The sequence below is a fragment of the Eptesicus fuscus genome, chromosome 14 (assembly GCF_027574615.1).
Source record: "Eptesicus fuscus isolate TK198812 chromosome 14, DD_ASM_mEF_20220401, whole genome shotgun sequence".
In the NCBI taxonomy this organism is placed as follows: domain Eukaryota; kingdom Metazoa; phylum Chordata; class Mammalia; order Chiroptera; family Vespertilionidae; genus Eptesicus; species Eptesicus fuscus.
In genome coordinates, this window is record NC_072486.1 from 9,480,961 (window position 1) to 9,492,999 (window position 12,039).

A 12,039-nucleotide genomic window follows, 5' to 3' on the forward strand; every position below is an offset into this window, starting at 1 on the left:
TGCCTATTTTCGGCCTTATGGTTTTCTTTCTCCCTTCTAAATACATGTCCCACTAGGGCACTTGACTATAAAGGTGCTTTGGATAGTATTTTATTGCTATACTCTGGCTCAACTTCTATCACATTCCTTGGCTTTAGAATTAATCATGGCCAACATGTAATGAAAACCATGCTGAGGACTTTGCAGACATTTGCTTACTTAATGTTCCTAAGACTCTATGACCTTAGTGTATTATTACCCCATTTTGCAGATGGAAAGATTAAGGCTTAGGGAGGTTAATCTGACCACTGTCACACAGGAGAAAGTAAAGTGGGCAAAGAATGGAAGTTTTCTCCAAAGTCTGCACTGTTATTTGCTATATTGAACACCTCTGAGAACCTTTGCAAAAGTAAGCTTATCTAGCAAACCAGCTTATCTACTGAATAGCTCATCTATTGAGAGTTGCTTGTGGATGACCCAGCCATGTGGATGGCTGTCCAGGTTCGGTGTGTGTTAGGGAAGGGGGTCCAAGACCTCCGAAGCTGCCTGGTGTGAGGTCCAGAGGCAGACGATGAATAAGTGTTATTTGGCGGTCCTAAGCTTCGGACACCATTCTGACCCAGCTGCTTGGAAGCTGGCAGAGTGGAATGGGTGGAGGGGACTGCCAAAGGTCATCCTGCTTGAAGATCCAAAGTGTCTAGGGCTAGCCATGCTCCGAAGCATGCCCTTCATCCACTTGCTAAAACTCATTCGGGTACACGGACCCGCCTCTCCTGTTGGACTGGGTGACATAACGTCTGCCTGGTCCCCCAACTCTCTTTCAGTGAGTCTAAATGCTGGCTTCCTTTCTAGCCACTCCTGGTGACTCCCACCCCCTGGGACTTGGCCCTTCGCTTGAACTGATGATCTACAGAGCTTGGCTCTCTGTCCGCTCCTCCAACGCATTTCACAGTGGGCGGGATGACTCACCTTTCTTCACCATTTACACAGCACCTTATGCCCCGACATCCATTACTGAGCCTCTTGTCTGCCTGGAATTGTTACTCTTTAGATTTTTAGCATTCAATGTTATTTAGAATATTGCCCATTGTATTTAACTTCCATTTTACAGGAGACAAAATTGAGTCTCTATAATGTTTTGAAGCACTGTAGCTAGAACCATAGTTAGTATTAACCTATTTTTCTCATTCTTTATCCATATCTTTCTTCACATGCTTAAATTCTTCCTACTCTTCACATTGATAATACATTTTTAGGGTTAACTTCGTAGCACACTGCAGAAAGAGATTTTGGAGAACTTGAAGTTTACATTTGTCCCTGGAGACTAGAGCTAAAATTTACTGTATTACTTATAGAAACTATGATCTGGTAGTATTTTATGGGTAACCATTACCTCCTAGGAAATAAAGCCCCCCAGAGTGTCAGACAGAACACCTGGGCTGGTCAAACAAGGTTGCTGCCCATGACCCCCCAGTAGAGCTTGTACTGTTAACAGGAAGGGGGAAGAGATCACAAAAAGGGTCTACCTGTGCTTGGTTGCCGGAGTGCAGGGGTGGGTGTGGCGAGGTCTGGTGATGTGCTGGGTGTGCATGAAGGTGGGAGTGGGAGTGATGATGCGGGTGATTCTGCTGGTGATGGGGCTGAGGATGGGGGTGGTGAGCTGGGTGCTGGTGCTGGTGTGGGTAGGGGTGATGGGCTGGCAGTGTCTGGTGCTGATGCGGGTGCGAGTGCATGTGATGGTGCGGCGTCTGGTCCTGCCGGGAGCCCATCATTTCCATCATGTGTCCCATGGTGTTCATATTCCCATTTGACATGGCAGCAGGGTGGTGAGTCAACGCGGCCTTCAGCCTCTGAAACAACAAAACAAGAGGGGACAGCCGAGGTCAGTCATGTACACAGCGGGGATTCTGAATCAAAATGACTTGTGTTTCCAGTTCCGTAATATTTTATGGTGCTAGTGGCGACACTGTTTCACTGGTAGCAGTTTGACTTTTATATTAATTGCACATTTTCATATATAATATGGCAGGTCTGAGGGCCAATGCCAGTCATAATGAACATTTGAGCAGGATACCCTATCAAGGTTTAGACATTCTACTGAAACGTATTTCCCGTTGTCCATATGTTTATCATATCCTATTGACAGCCGAATACAAGTAAAAACCAAAACCATTCACCATGATAATGCCACTGAGCACAGGGCCCAGCTGATATGGCTCGGCATTTTGTAAAAGTCACAAGAATAAAAGGTTTTTGCCTTTTCAAAAGATTCCTCAGACACAGAAAGGAAGTAACTACACGTTTTGGAATATAGGAACTACTAATGCTATTTAAGAGTTTCAAATTAGATTATAATCCATCACTTTGGGAGGCAATATGTAGGACTTTTCCATTTGTTACCATGATGTAACTCACAGTCCCTCCTGATAACTTAATTTTCCTCACACAGTAACTTTCTTCTGACTCTGGAAGGAAGTGAGGGAAGTCGAAGATTACAGCTTCTCTGATGCGACATCAACAGGTCTGTGTCTAACGCAAAAGCATTATCTATTCACCAGCAAACAGACGTGCACGCGAGTAAGCAGGGCTCAGTCAACGTTTCCTAAAGGGAGTCAGAAAGCAAATATTTTCGCCATGATGCCTAAGGGTCTCCTGTCACAAGACTCAGCTCCGCCCTCTGAGTGCAAATGCCGCTGTAGAAGGTCTGTACGTGAATGATCCTGCTGTGTTTCCGCTACAACTTCAGTTAGGGACAGGAAATTTGACTTTCAAAGGATTTTCATCTGACCTGAAATGCTTTTCTACTTTCGATTTTTTAAAATAATTTTAAAAATGCAAAAACCATTGTTAGCTCCTGTGCTGTGCAAATTAGGTCATGGGACAGACTTGGCCAATGGACCATCATTTCCTGGTCCTGATTTAAAAATTCAGTTGGTAATCAGCTTCACTGAAGTTTCTTGAAGATTGTTTTTTTCTTCCACACAGACACTTATCATCATATCCTGAGGGGCCCCGCGTGCTAAGTACTGTATAATACAGTGACTGCTTGGAAATGTATCTTCTGCAGAGATGATAATCTAGTTGGCAAGCTCACGTTGGCTTCATAAGGTATTTACTAGGGAGCTAAAGTTCTCTCCTGATTTGTGTTCTTATCTGATAGATAACAGTGGGGTGTGAGCACTGGGAAAAAGAAGAGTCAGAGTCGTATTTAAATGATCAAAGCAAACACTTTGCAGCCCTGTACAAAATTAATGATTCTCAACTGGTCAGAGTAAACTATTGATAAATACCAATTCTATTCATCAATGTCTTTGCTTAAACATAAAGAACCTCCACATAAAAAAAGAAAGGGGGGGTGGGGTTTGGCAGACCTATATGTTAGTTATTGAAAACACTTCCTAAATCCTCATTCAGTAACTACTCTTTCCTGAGCAATAGCTATGGACCTTCATCATGGAAATCCTGAAGAAGTTGTTTTCTGAATTCCTAGGAAAGAGTAGATGCTGGATACTGTGTTTGCTACTAATGAACTAAGTGAACTAATACTCCTCACCTCCAATTTTTAGAAATGATGTCATTGTTTTAATAAAAATGCTCATTATAAAACATTAAGCAATGCTTAAAAGTACAATGAAGTCAGCAACAAGTGAACCAAATGCATTGTTTATATTTGGTGGGAGAACAGCATTCCCAACTCTCTGTATGTACATGTAGATGGAGGAACACGGAGAATCACTTCACACCAGTGGGATCATAATAGCATGCAATTTTATATATATACTAGGGGCCCAGTGCACGAATTCATGCACCTGGAAAGGAACTGTGGGCTGCGAGGCTGCAGTGGGCACAGGGGCGGGTCTCATGTGCCCCAGCCCGGCCCCTTCCATCGCGGACCTGGTCCCCTGTCTGCCGACAGCCCTGCTCCCGCCGCCACCGCTCCCACGCGCTGATGGCGCCGGCCCCGCTCACACCTGCTGATGGTGTGGAGCAATTGGGGCTGGAGCCGTCAGCGGGTGTGAGAAGCAGCTGCTGCCCCAATTGCCCCTCAGTACCAGGGGGAGGTGGAGAAGCCCTGAGGGTCAATCAGGGCCGGCAGCCACCGCTCGCACCTGCTGAAGGCAATGAGAGATCAGGGCCGGCATCGGGAACTGGCAGCAGGTGTGAGCAGTGGCTCGAGCGCCGCCAACAGGTGTGAGTGCATGGCGGGACCCTGGGGTGCGGAAGCAACGAATTTTCAGTAACCAACAGAGGCTTGCCCCGATGACAGCAACCAGTGCCCCGTCTTGGTCTGGCACCCCTGCTCACCTGCTCCACCATCCCGCCGTGGCCAACACCCGCCATGTTCCACATGCATCCCCTGGTGGTCCGTGCACATCATAGCAACCGGTTGTTCTGCTGTTCGGTCTATTTGCATATTAGAGTCATATATATATATATATATATATATATATAAATATATATATATATATATAAATTTACCTTTATTGTTGAAAGTATTACAGATTTCCTCTCTTTCCCCCCCCACTGACCCCCTCCACTCTGCTCCTCTCCCTCCCAAGGCCTTCACTGCACTGTTGTCTGTGTTCATGGGTTATGCATATACTAGAGGCCCGGTGCATGGATTTGTGCACTGGTGGGGTCCCTCGGCCTGGCCTGTGGGGATCTGGCCGAAACCAGCTCTTTGACATCCCCTGAGGGGTCCCAGATTGCAAGAGGGCGGTTCTCGGGTGATGCTACCCTGGAATCGGGCTCCTTCCTCTTTGGTTCTAGGTGCCACCCGAGAACCGCAGCTGCCAAGTCACTGCAGCTCAGCAGCTCCTGTGTTGAGCATCTGACCCCCTGGTGGTCAGTGCACGTCATAGCTATGGGTTGGAGCATCTGTCTCCTGGTGATCATTATGTGTCATAGATACTGGTCGAACGGTCGGCGGTCGCTTAGGCTTTTATATATATAGATAACATGTGATTTTAAAAGCTTTGGTTGAACATAATATAAGCAAAAGAAATGAAGTTTGAATAAATTGCTGGACTGCAGATATATATATATATATATATTTTACCCCAAATGATAATTCCAAACTTAACAGTGAATAAAATTATGAAAAAAGATTATAATGAAATCATTGTTTTTTTTAAAAAATTGACATATTAGATATGAATAGAATTTCAAAACTATTCTTTGTAATTTTATTATTAGATAAATATATAGTTGCATAGTTAAAAAAATCAACTATTACAAGAATATGAGGTGAAAAAATAAAGGCACCTGCCTACCGTTCTCTAAGCCCCAGTTCCATTACTCAGAAGTAACCACCGTTCATCCTTCAGACATTTCCTTGGCACTTCTAAGAATGCACTAGTACAAGTCCTTCTTATGATACGTAGTTTTGTATCTTGTGTTTTTTCACTTTAACACTGTATCTTTGACACCTATCTATATCATCAAAGGCTAATCACAATGGCTGGCATTAGTTGAGTACTTACTACATGCCACTCCTCTTTCTGTCTTTTACAAGTATTAACTCAACTAATCCTCAGAACAACTCTGCAAGACTAAAAGTGAGGCTAAGCCATGTGCCAAGTTCATACCACTAGAGGGGAGAGAAGGTGCCAGAAGTCATGCCATGCATACTTTGCCAAAAACAGGAATAAACTGTGCTGTGCCGCCTCCCCACCATCAAAAGGAAAGGCAGAAATAAGAGAAGGGGCTAGACAAGTTGGCATGAGGAGATGCCTTTGCTGCATGGTCTAGCAGTAGGCTGTGCGTGTGTTCCCTGACACACAATTGGAGATCAAGATACAGTTGTTCTGAAACTTGGCAGAAGGAAGGTAAGAATTTCCAGGAAGCTCAGAGGCAACAAAGGATTATCGAGGGCGCAGTATGATCACCTCCCTTGTTATGCTTGTGAAGAATGAGTGTATACTTGTATTTCCCCAAAAAACACAGATCTGATAAGGTCTCTTCTCCCTGCCCTCACTTTGTAACCCTTGGACATATGGCACTTCTATGTCTTTCTAATGCTCATGGGATGAATGTCAAAGTCCTTGATGTGACCTATGCACAGGCACTACAGTGTGTGGCTCTGCCTTCCCATCAGCCCTTGCTCTTCCCACACAGGCCACACAGGCCTTTGCATTTGATAGTCTTCTTGCCTGGAATGCTCTTTCCCTTTCTTCAGACATTCTATAGCTCTCAGCTCCAGACTCCTCCTTAGTAAATTCTCCCTGGTCTCCTGGTATAAATCAGACCCTGGTGTTACATGGTACAGTAGAGCTATATTCTTCCTTTTAAAATTCAGATTATGATTTTGAGAATGATTATTCAATTAATAATATCTGTCAGCCATTTCAGATTGTAAGCTTCACGAGGGCAGGAACCATGGTGCAGTTTGCAGTGCTAAATCCACAGTGTTAGCAAAGAGCCTTATGCATATTAGACTCTGAGTTCATATTTTTGGAATGAATGAATGAATGAAAGAAACTTCCTGAGGCTTATGATGATGCTGCTGAATTTTCAACTTGGATCACAGCAAGTGGTATTTGTATGGGAGGACAAGTGTATTAGTCAACGAAGGTGAGCAGAGTCAACTGCAGATCATGCAGGCAGCTGGGCTGTACAAGTACACTGTCAAAGGGCTCCCTGCTCCACACCCTGCCTGCCCTCCAACGAATGATAACAGAAATGAAAGAAAACATAAATAAACAAAAGAATGCACATTAACCTCATCTTGATATATTCTCCCTGAAAAAATGGCATGGAAAATTGAAAAGATGTGTAGGAGTGGGTCACTATGTCATCCCTTCAATGCTACAAACAACTCTTCCACCTTTAATTAGGAGCAAATGGAGCCTGACAAATAAATACTATGTACCAGATCTTCATCTCTCAAATAATTAGCTTGTGCTGTTAAGGGAAATTACTTGATTGCCTCAAGTCTATTCTTGCATGTTTCACGCCAAGACAATAATCCTAGTCAAGCTTATAACATTCCATTTAATTATTCACTCAACAAATATTTACTGGGCATTGAGTTAGGCATATCATTATTTATTTGCCCACTACATGAAGGAAATGGGAGACACATAAAACCAAAGCTTTTTCAAAGCAAAGGAGAAAAAACTGAAGGTTTCCAAGCCTCCCCCCACCCCCGCCCGCCTAGAGAATCTCAGGACTTAAGGTCGAGTCCACCCTCCAAGCACCAGCCTTCATCTTTGAAGGAAAGCGGTGAAGATAAATGATCATCAAGCTGCTCTGCATATGCCACATTTAATCTTCTCCATATCCTTTCTAAACAGTGAGGCACCTCTCAAAGTCCTAAAGAGCCTACTGCTCCCCTGTATCCTGGTGCCAACAAGAGTCGCTGCGCTGGAAATCATTAAAATATACCAAATACAGATATCTGTACCCTACTCGCTTAGGGATGATAAATGAATGGTAAACGAGTCCAAGCTGTATTCTGCAGAATGATTTTTCTTTTTGAAGCTGAACTGTGTCTTGTTTTAAATAACATTCTACCCAATGCCAAGAAAAGGCAAGGGAAAGAGAGAGGGAAATTAATGAGCAAATAAACATATATTTTTCAGCTATAAAAACCAGGGCTATTACCGAGGTGTGACTGCAAGAAAGAAAAAAAAAAATGGTTCTGTTTACTTTCTATGGTCCTCTACCACATCCATTTATGTGAGAGAGCAAATCAGGAGAGACAGCGAGAAGCCTGACACAGCTGGTTTCAGTCAGAAGGGGTCATTTTCATTCTCGCTGTGTATTTTACAAGCCCCTTATTCACTGATCCGGGTGGGAGGGTGGGCCTGCTGCCTCGGATCTGAGTCCTGGTCAGAAACCAGCTCTCTATCTCCTCCCATACTGTGCCTGGCTGCTGCCAGGAGAGCTCAGCCTCAGCCTCAGCCCCAGCCCCTTTCTCGCCTCCAGCTTAGCTCAGCTTTGCATCACGGCACATTGTGGGAAGCCCAGGGACACGCTCTCGTCATTACGGCCTTGTGGGTACATGCAGGTGGGCCTGCGTGAGCAACCCGCACAGGACACGCCCACCCACGTCTGCCCCTGGCGGTTTATCTTCCATTAACAACTCCCTCTTGCCACTTAGAAACATTTGTGAAGCTGTGGAGACCTTTCTCCTCCATCTTCAGTGCGGCCCATTGCTTATGCTTCACAGACTGAAAGCCAAGCAGAATTCAACATCATTTGAAATTCATTTGGGTGGGGGTGGGGGAGGTGGGAGCAATTGTTTCTAGAAAGGTTTTAATTAAAAATGGCTTTTGGCTTTTGTTCCAGAAAAAAAGATGTTACTATCAAAATTTAGTGTTACTGAGTTGACCACAAGGAAGAAAGGCTGTCTATATAAAAACAGGACAAAACCTGTATTTGTAATTCCTTTTACAAAAGTTGCTATCAGTGGCTTCCCTAAGGTATTGTTGTACATGTGATTTCTTCTTGCTTTCTCTCCCTTCCTTCCCCCAACATAGGTGGTCAATGATGTGAGACCAGACTCTCCACTGGAGGTGCATGGGCATGTCAATGACTACTCACTTACTCTGGGTATCAAGGATTTCTGAAACTAAGCCTCTGAATTAGTGGGGAAAAAACAAACCCTGATATTTATCCACTGAGTTTTGTAATGATACATTGACTAGTCTGAATCGCAGAATGCTTCCCAACCTTGAGTAAGCTACAAACGGGCAGAAGGAGAACAGTCCCATGGTGCTCTGGGACAGTTACATAAACTTGGAGCTTCATGTTGCCATGGTAACAACAGTTTTAATGCCCAGGTTCACATCTGGACTTCAGGATGTCCATTGAGCATGATCGCATTACCCTGACAGCATAGTTGATCTTAAACTCCACATTTATTTTAGGATCATTATTAAGATAATTAACTAAAATCATACCTGGCTTAATCACTTAAATAAAATGTGCTCCTTTCAAAACTTTGGTGATGTAACTCAGTTCTGATGGTTTCACAACTTAAGTATATTCAGGTGTCACTTAATGATGTGGATACATTCTGAGAAGAGTGTCCTTAGGTGATTTCATTGTCTGAACATTGTAGAGAGCATTTGCACAAACCTAGATGGTTTAGCCTATTAAACTTTACTATATGGTATAGCCTATTGTTGTAGGCTACAAATCTGTACAGCATTTTACTATGCTAAATACTGTAAACAGTATTAAATACAGTTGTAAACAATGGATGTATTTATATATCTAAACATAAAAAGGTATAGTAAAAATACAGTATAAAAGATAAAAAATGGTACAACTGTATAGGGCTCATACCATGAATGGAGCTTGCTAAGAAAAGTTTATTAATATCTCAGTATTTTACTTTTCATAAAAAGCTTGTGTTACCCTCCACCTACACACAATTCTACTTTGTCCCACAGATTACTCTGAATGTCCTTTTGGTTAATAAAGTTTTTTATACCATAATGTTTCCTCACTTCCTAGAGGAGGAATCAAGTTCAAGGTGGTAGAGCCAGGCTTCTAAACCAAGACTTCTCACTCTAAGCAGAAGTTCCTTGAAACAATGACTTCCTTCTTTATTTTAGACATCCATACAACTCGCTTCTCCTATAGATTCCTACCTCTTAGCTGACATTAACACAGATCTTTTTTCTGATGGAATTAGGAGCTCAGAATCCTGTCCTCATTTTGATAGACAAACTAATAGACACATAGGGCCAAGTGGTTTACTTATCCAAGGACCTAACGCTGTTTTTTATTAGAATTAAGATTAGCACCTGCTCTCAGAACAGCAGCTTGTTCTGAAAATTGCTAAAATGTACAGCCTCTTACAATGCTCAACATCCTGCTGAATCATAAAAGACAGTCACTGAGTCAAAGAGATGAAGGGACGTGGTATCTGAAATAAAACAATTCTGTAAGTGTGCATTCATTAGTGTCTTCATTTAACAAGAATAAATTGAAGGCTCACTCTTGCAGAACTGTAATTCATATATGACTTAGCTATTAATACAGAAGTGGTTGGCAAAGAAATTGCTGTGCATTGTCTGTGGGGTTTGTTTTGCTCTTTGCCACCGAAGCTGAACATATCACCTAGCACTTGGGCCTGCTTTACCTTATTTTAGAAGCCATGGCCACAGGTGGACAATGATAGAGGGAATCTAACCTGGAATTCTTTTCCTTGCTTAAATTAGAACTGTTGAGGTACCACTTTTCCTACGACTCTATCATCTTCCTGCTGGCTTAGAACTAAAGAGAAAATGCAGAAGCCATAGCCATGAACTTGTATGATACAAAGTTAGTAGAGATAGTTAAGCACAGCAGACAAAGAATCAGCATCCAGAAAGATTTGGGGCAGATTAGTATATAATCTAATCTAATAAAATAAATTTAACGGGGATTAGTGTAATATCCTGTGCTTGGTTCACAAAAACAACCAAACAAAACAATAAACATTGGCAAATCCAAAGGCAGCTTAGGGAAGATGGAGCTTGCCAATTATGTACATACTAGTAGCCCTGCACATGAATCCGTGCACCAGTAGCTCTCTGTGGGGCCTGGCCCCTCCATGCCCGCTGCCCAGAGGCTCTCCGCAGCCCAGAGGCCCATCTGTGGCTGGTCGTGGAACGCTTGCCTTCTCACCCAGGCGACGACTTAAGCATTCTGTGTCCCAGCCTGGCCAGAGGCCCATCCGCGGCTGGGCACAGAACGCTTGCCTCATCACCGCAGCGATGAGGCAAGCATTCTGCCAGGCTGCTCGCTCTCAGTGGCCGCCCCGGGACTGGGGGACTCTGGCGGGGCTGAGAGGACTGGGTGCCGCCATCTTTGTGATGGAGTGATGGTTAATTTGCATATTATCCTTTTATTAGACAGGAAGAGAGGATGCCAGGGTTTCATGTGACTCTGTAAAGCCACATTCTGTGATTGACTCATGTGTCCAAACAGCTGATGTGACTTTGCAGCTGCATCAATGAAACTAGATTAGAGAACTTAAAGCAACAGAGAGTGAATCCTGTTCATCTCTGCACCAGCAATGATGTGCACCACATAAGTCCATGTCCCCGCATCCCAGCCTCCCACACCAGAGACCTCAATATCACGTCTAATAGGTATTGGATTTTCTCTATGGGAGAATCCCAGTTCTCAACTGATGGGCATATACACTGTGACCACTTTTCCCTCTGTAACTACACTGTGATGAACATCCTGCATTCAGACATATTGGCATGCTTGCCTGACTACTTCTAAAAAGTATTCATTATCTTTTTAAAAATTTTGATAACTTGATCCATCCAGTGGGTTCAATTGATGCTGATGGTGGTGATAACTGTTTGTGTGTGTGTGTGTGTGTGTGTGTGTGTGTGTGTGTATGTGTGTGTGTGTGTAAGGCGGGGGGGGGGGTGACACCTGGGTGTCTGTTAAGGGTGATCTAAAAGGAAAGAATTAGAATTAGGGTGGTAGCACCCATCAAATATCAGCTTTTAGTTGGAACCTTTTCTTGGGTCTAGTTTTTTATTTATTCTATCAATATCTCCATACCCAGGTGAGATACTGCCAACATTCATAGTTTTAGGGTCCCCTGTTCCTGTCTGGTCATGGAACTCCTTAAATTCTAAGGCATAGCTTCAGGTACTAACTTGGCCCAGGCAGATATTATATCCTTCTGGCTGGTTTCCCTGGCAATTTTAAAGGTGCTGAATACACAGTGGCTTAGAATAAATATTTGTTGATCGCCTGCCTGCCTGCCGCCTGCCAGTCTCCAGGAGTGGTGCCTAACCATGGAACGTCTTTGAAGCTCAGGCCTATAATTTTCTCCACAGAAACTACACCTTCTGGTGGTGGTTGCAGGGAGAATAATGCCCTTTGTCTTGCTAGCAAACACGTCTCACCCCCCAAAACACAGCACCTGCAAGCCTGGGTAATTTTAGGTGAGGGCTTATTTCCAGCTTTTATAGAAGAAGCAAGTTCTATTGGAAAAAAAGTAATCCTTTGTTATTTTATTTTGGACGAGCTTTTAATCAGAAACATAGGCAGTAACATATGTTAGAAATATACATATGAAACATAGAACTTTGCATT

At 43.4% G+C, this 12,039-nt stretch overlaps 1 protein-coding gene across 1 annotated transcript in view; it reads right to left on the reverse strand.

Moving 5' to 3' along the window:
• The window catches only part of CREB5 (cAMP responsive element binding protein 5), a 391,322-nt gene that overhangs the window by 12,333 nt on the left and 366,950 nt on the right, over positions 1–12,039 (reverse strand). Inside the window, exon 8 of the mRNA XM_028155118.2 lies at positions 1,506–1,829. Coding sequence (XP_028010919.1) covers positions 1,506–1,829 — 324 coding nt within the window. The remainder of the gene's footprint in view (positions 1–1,505; positions 1,830–12,039) is intronic.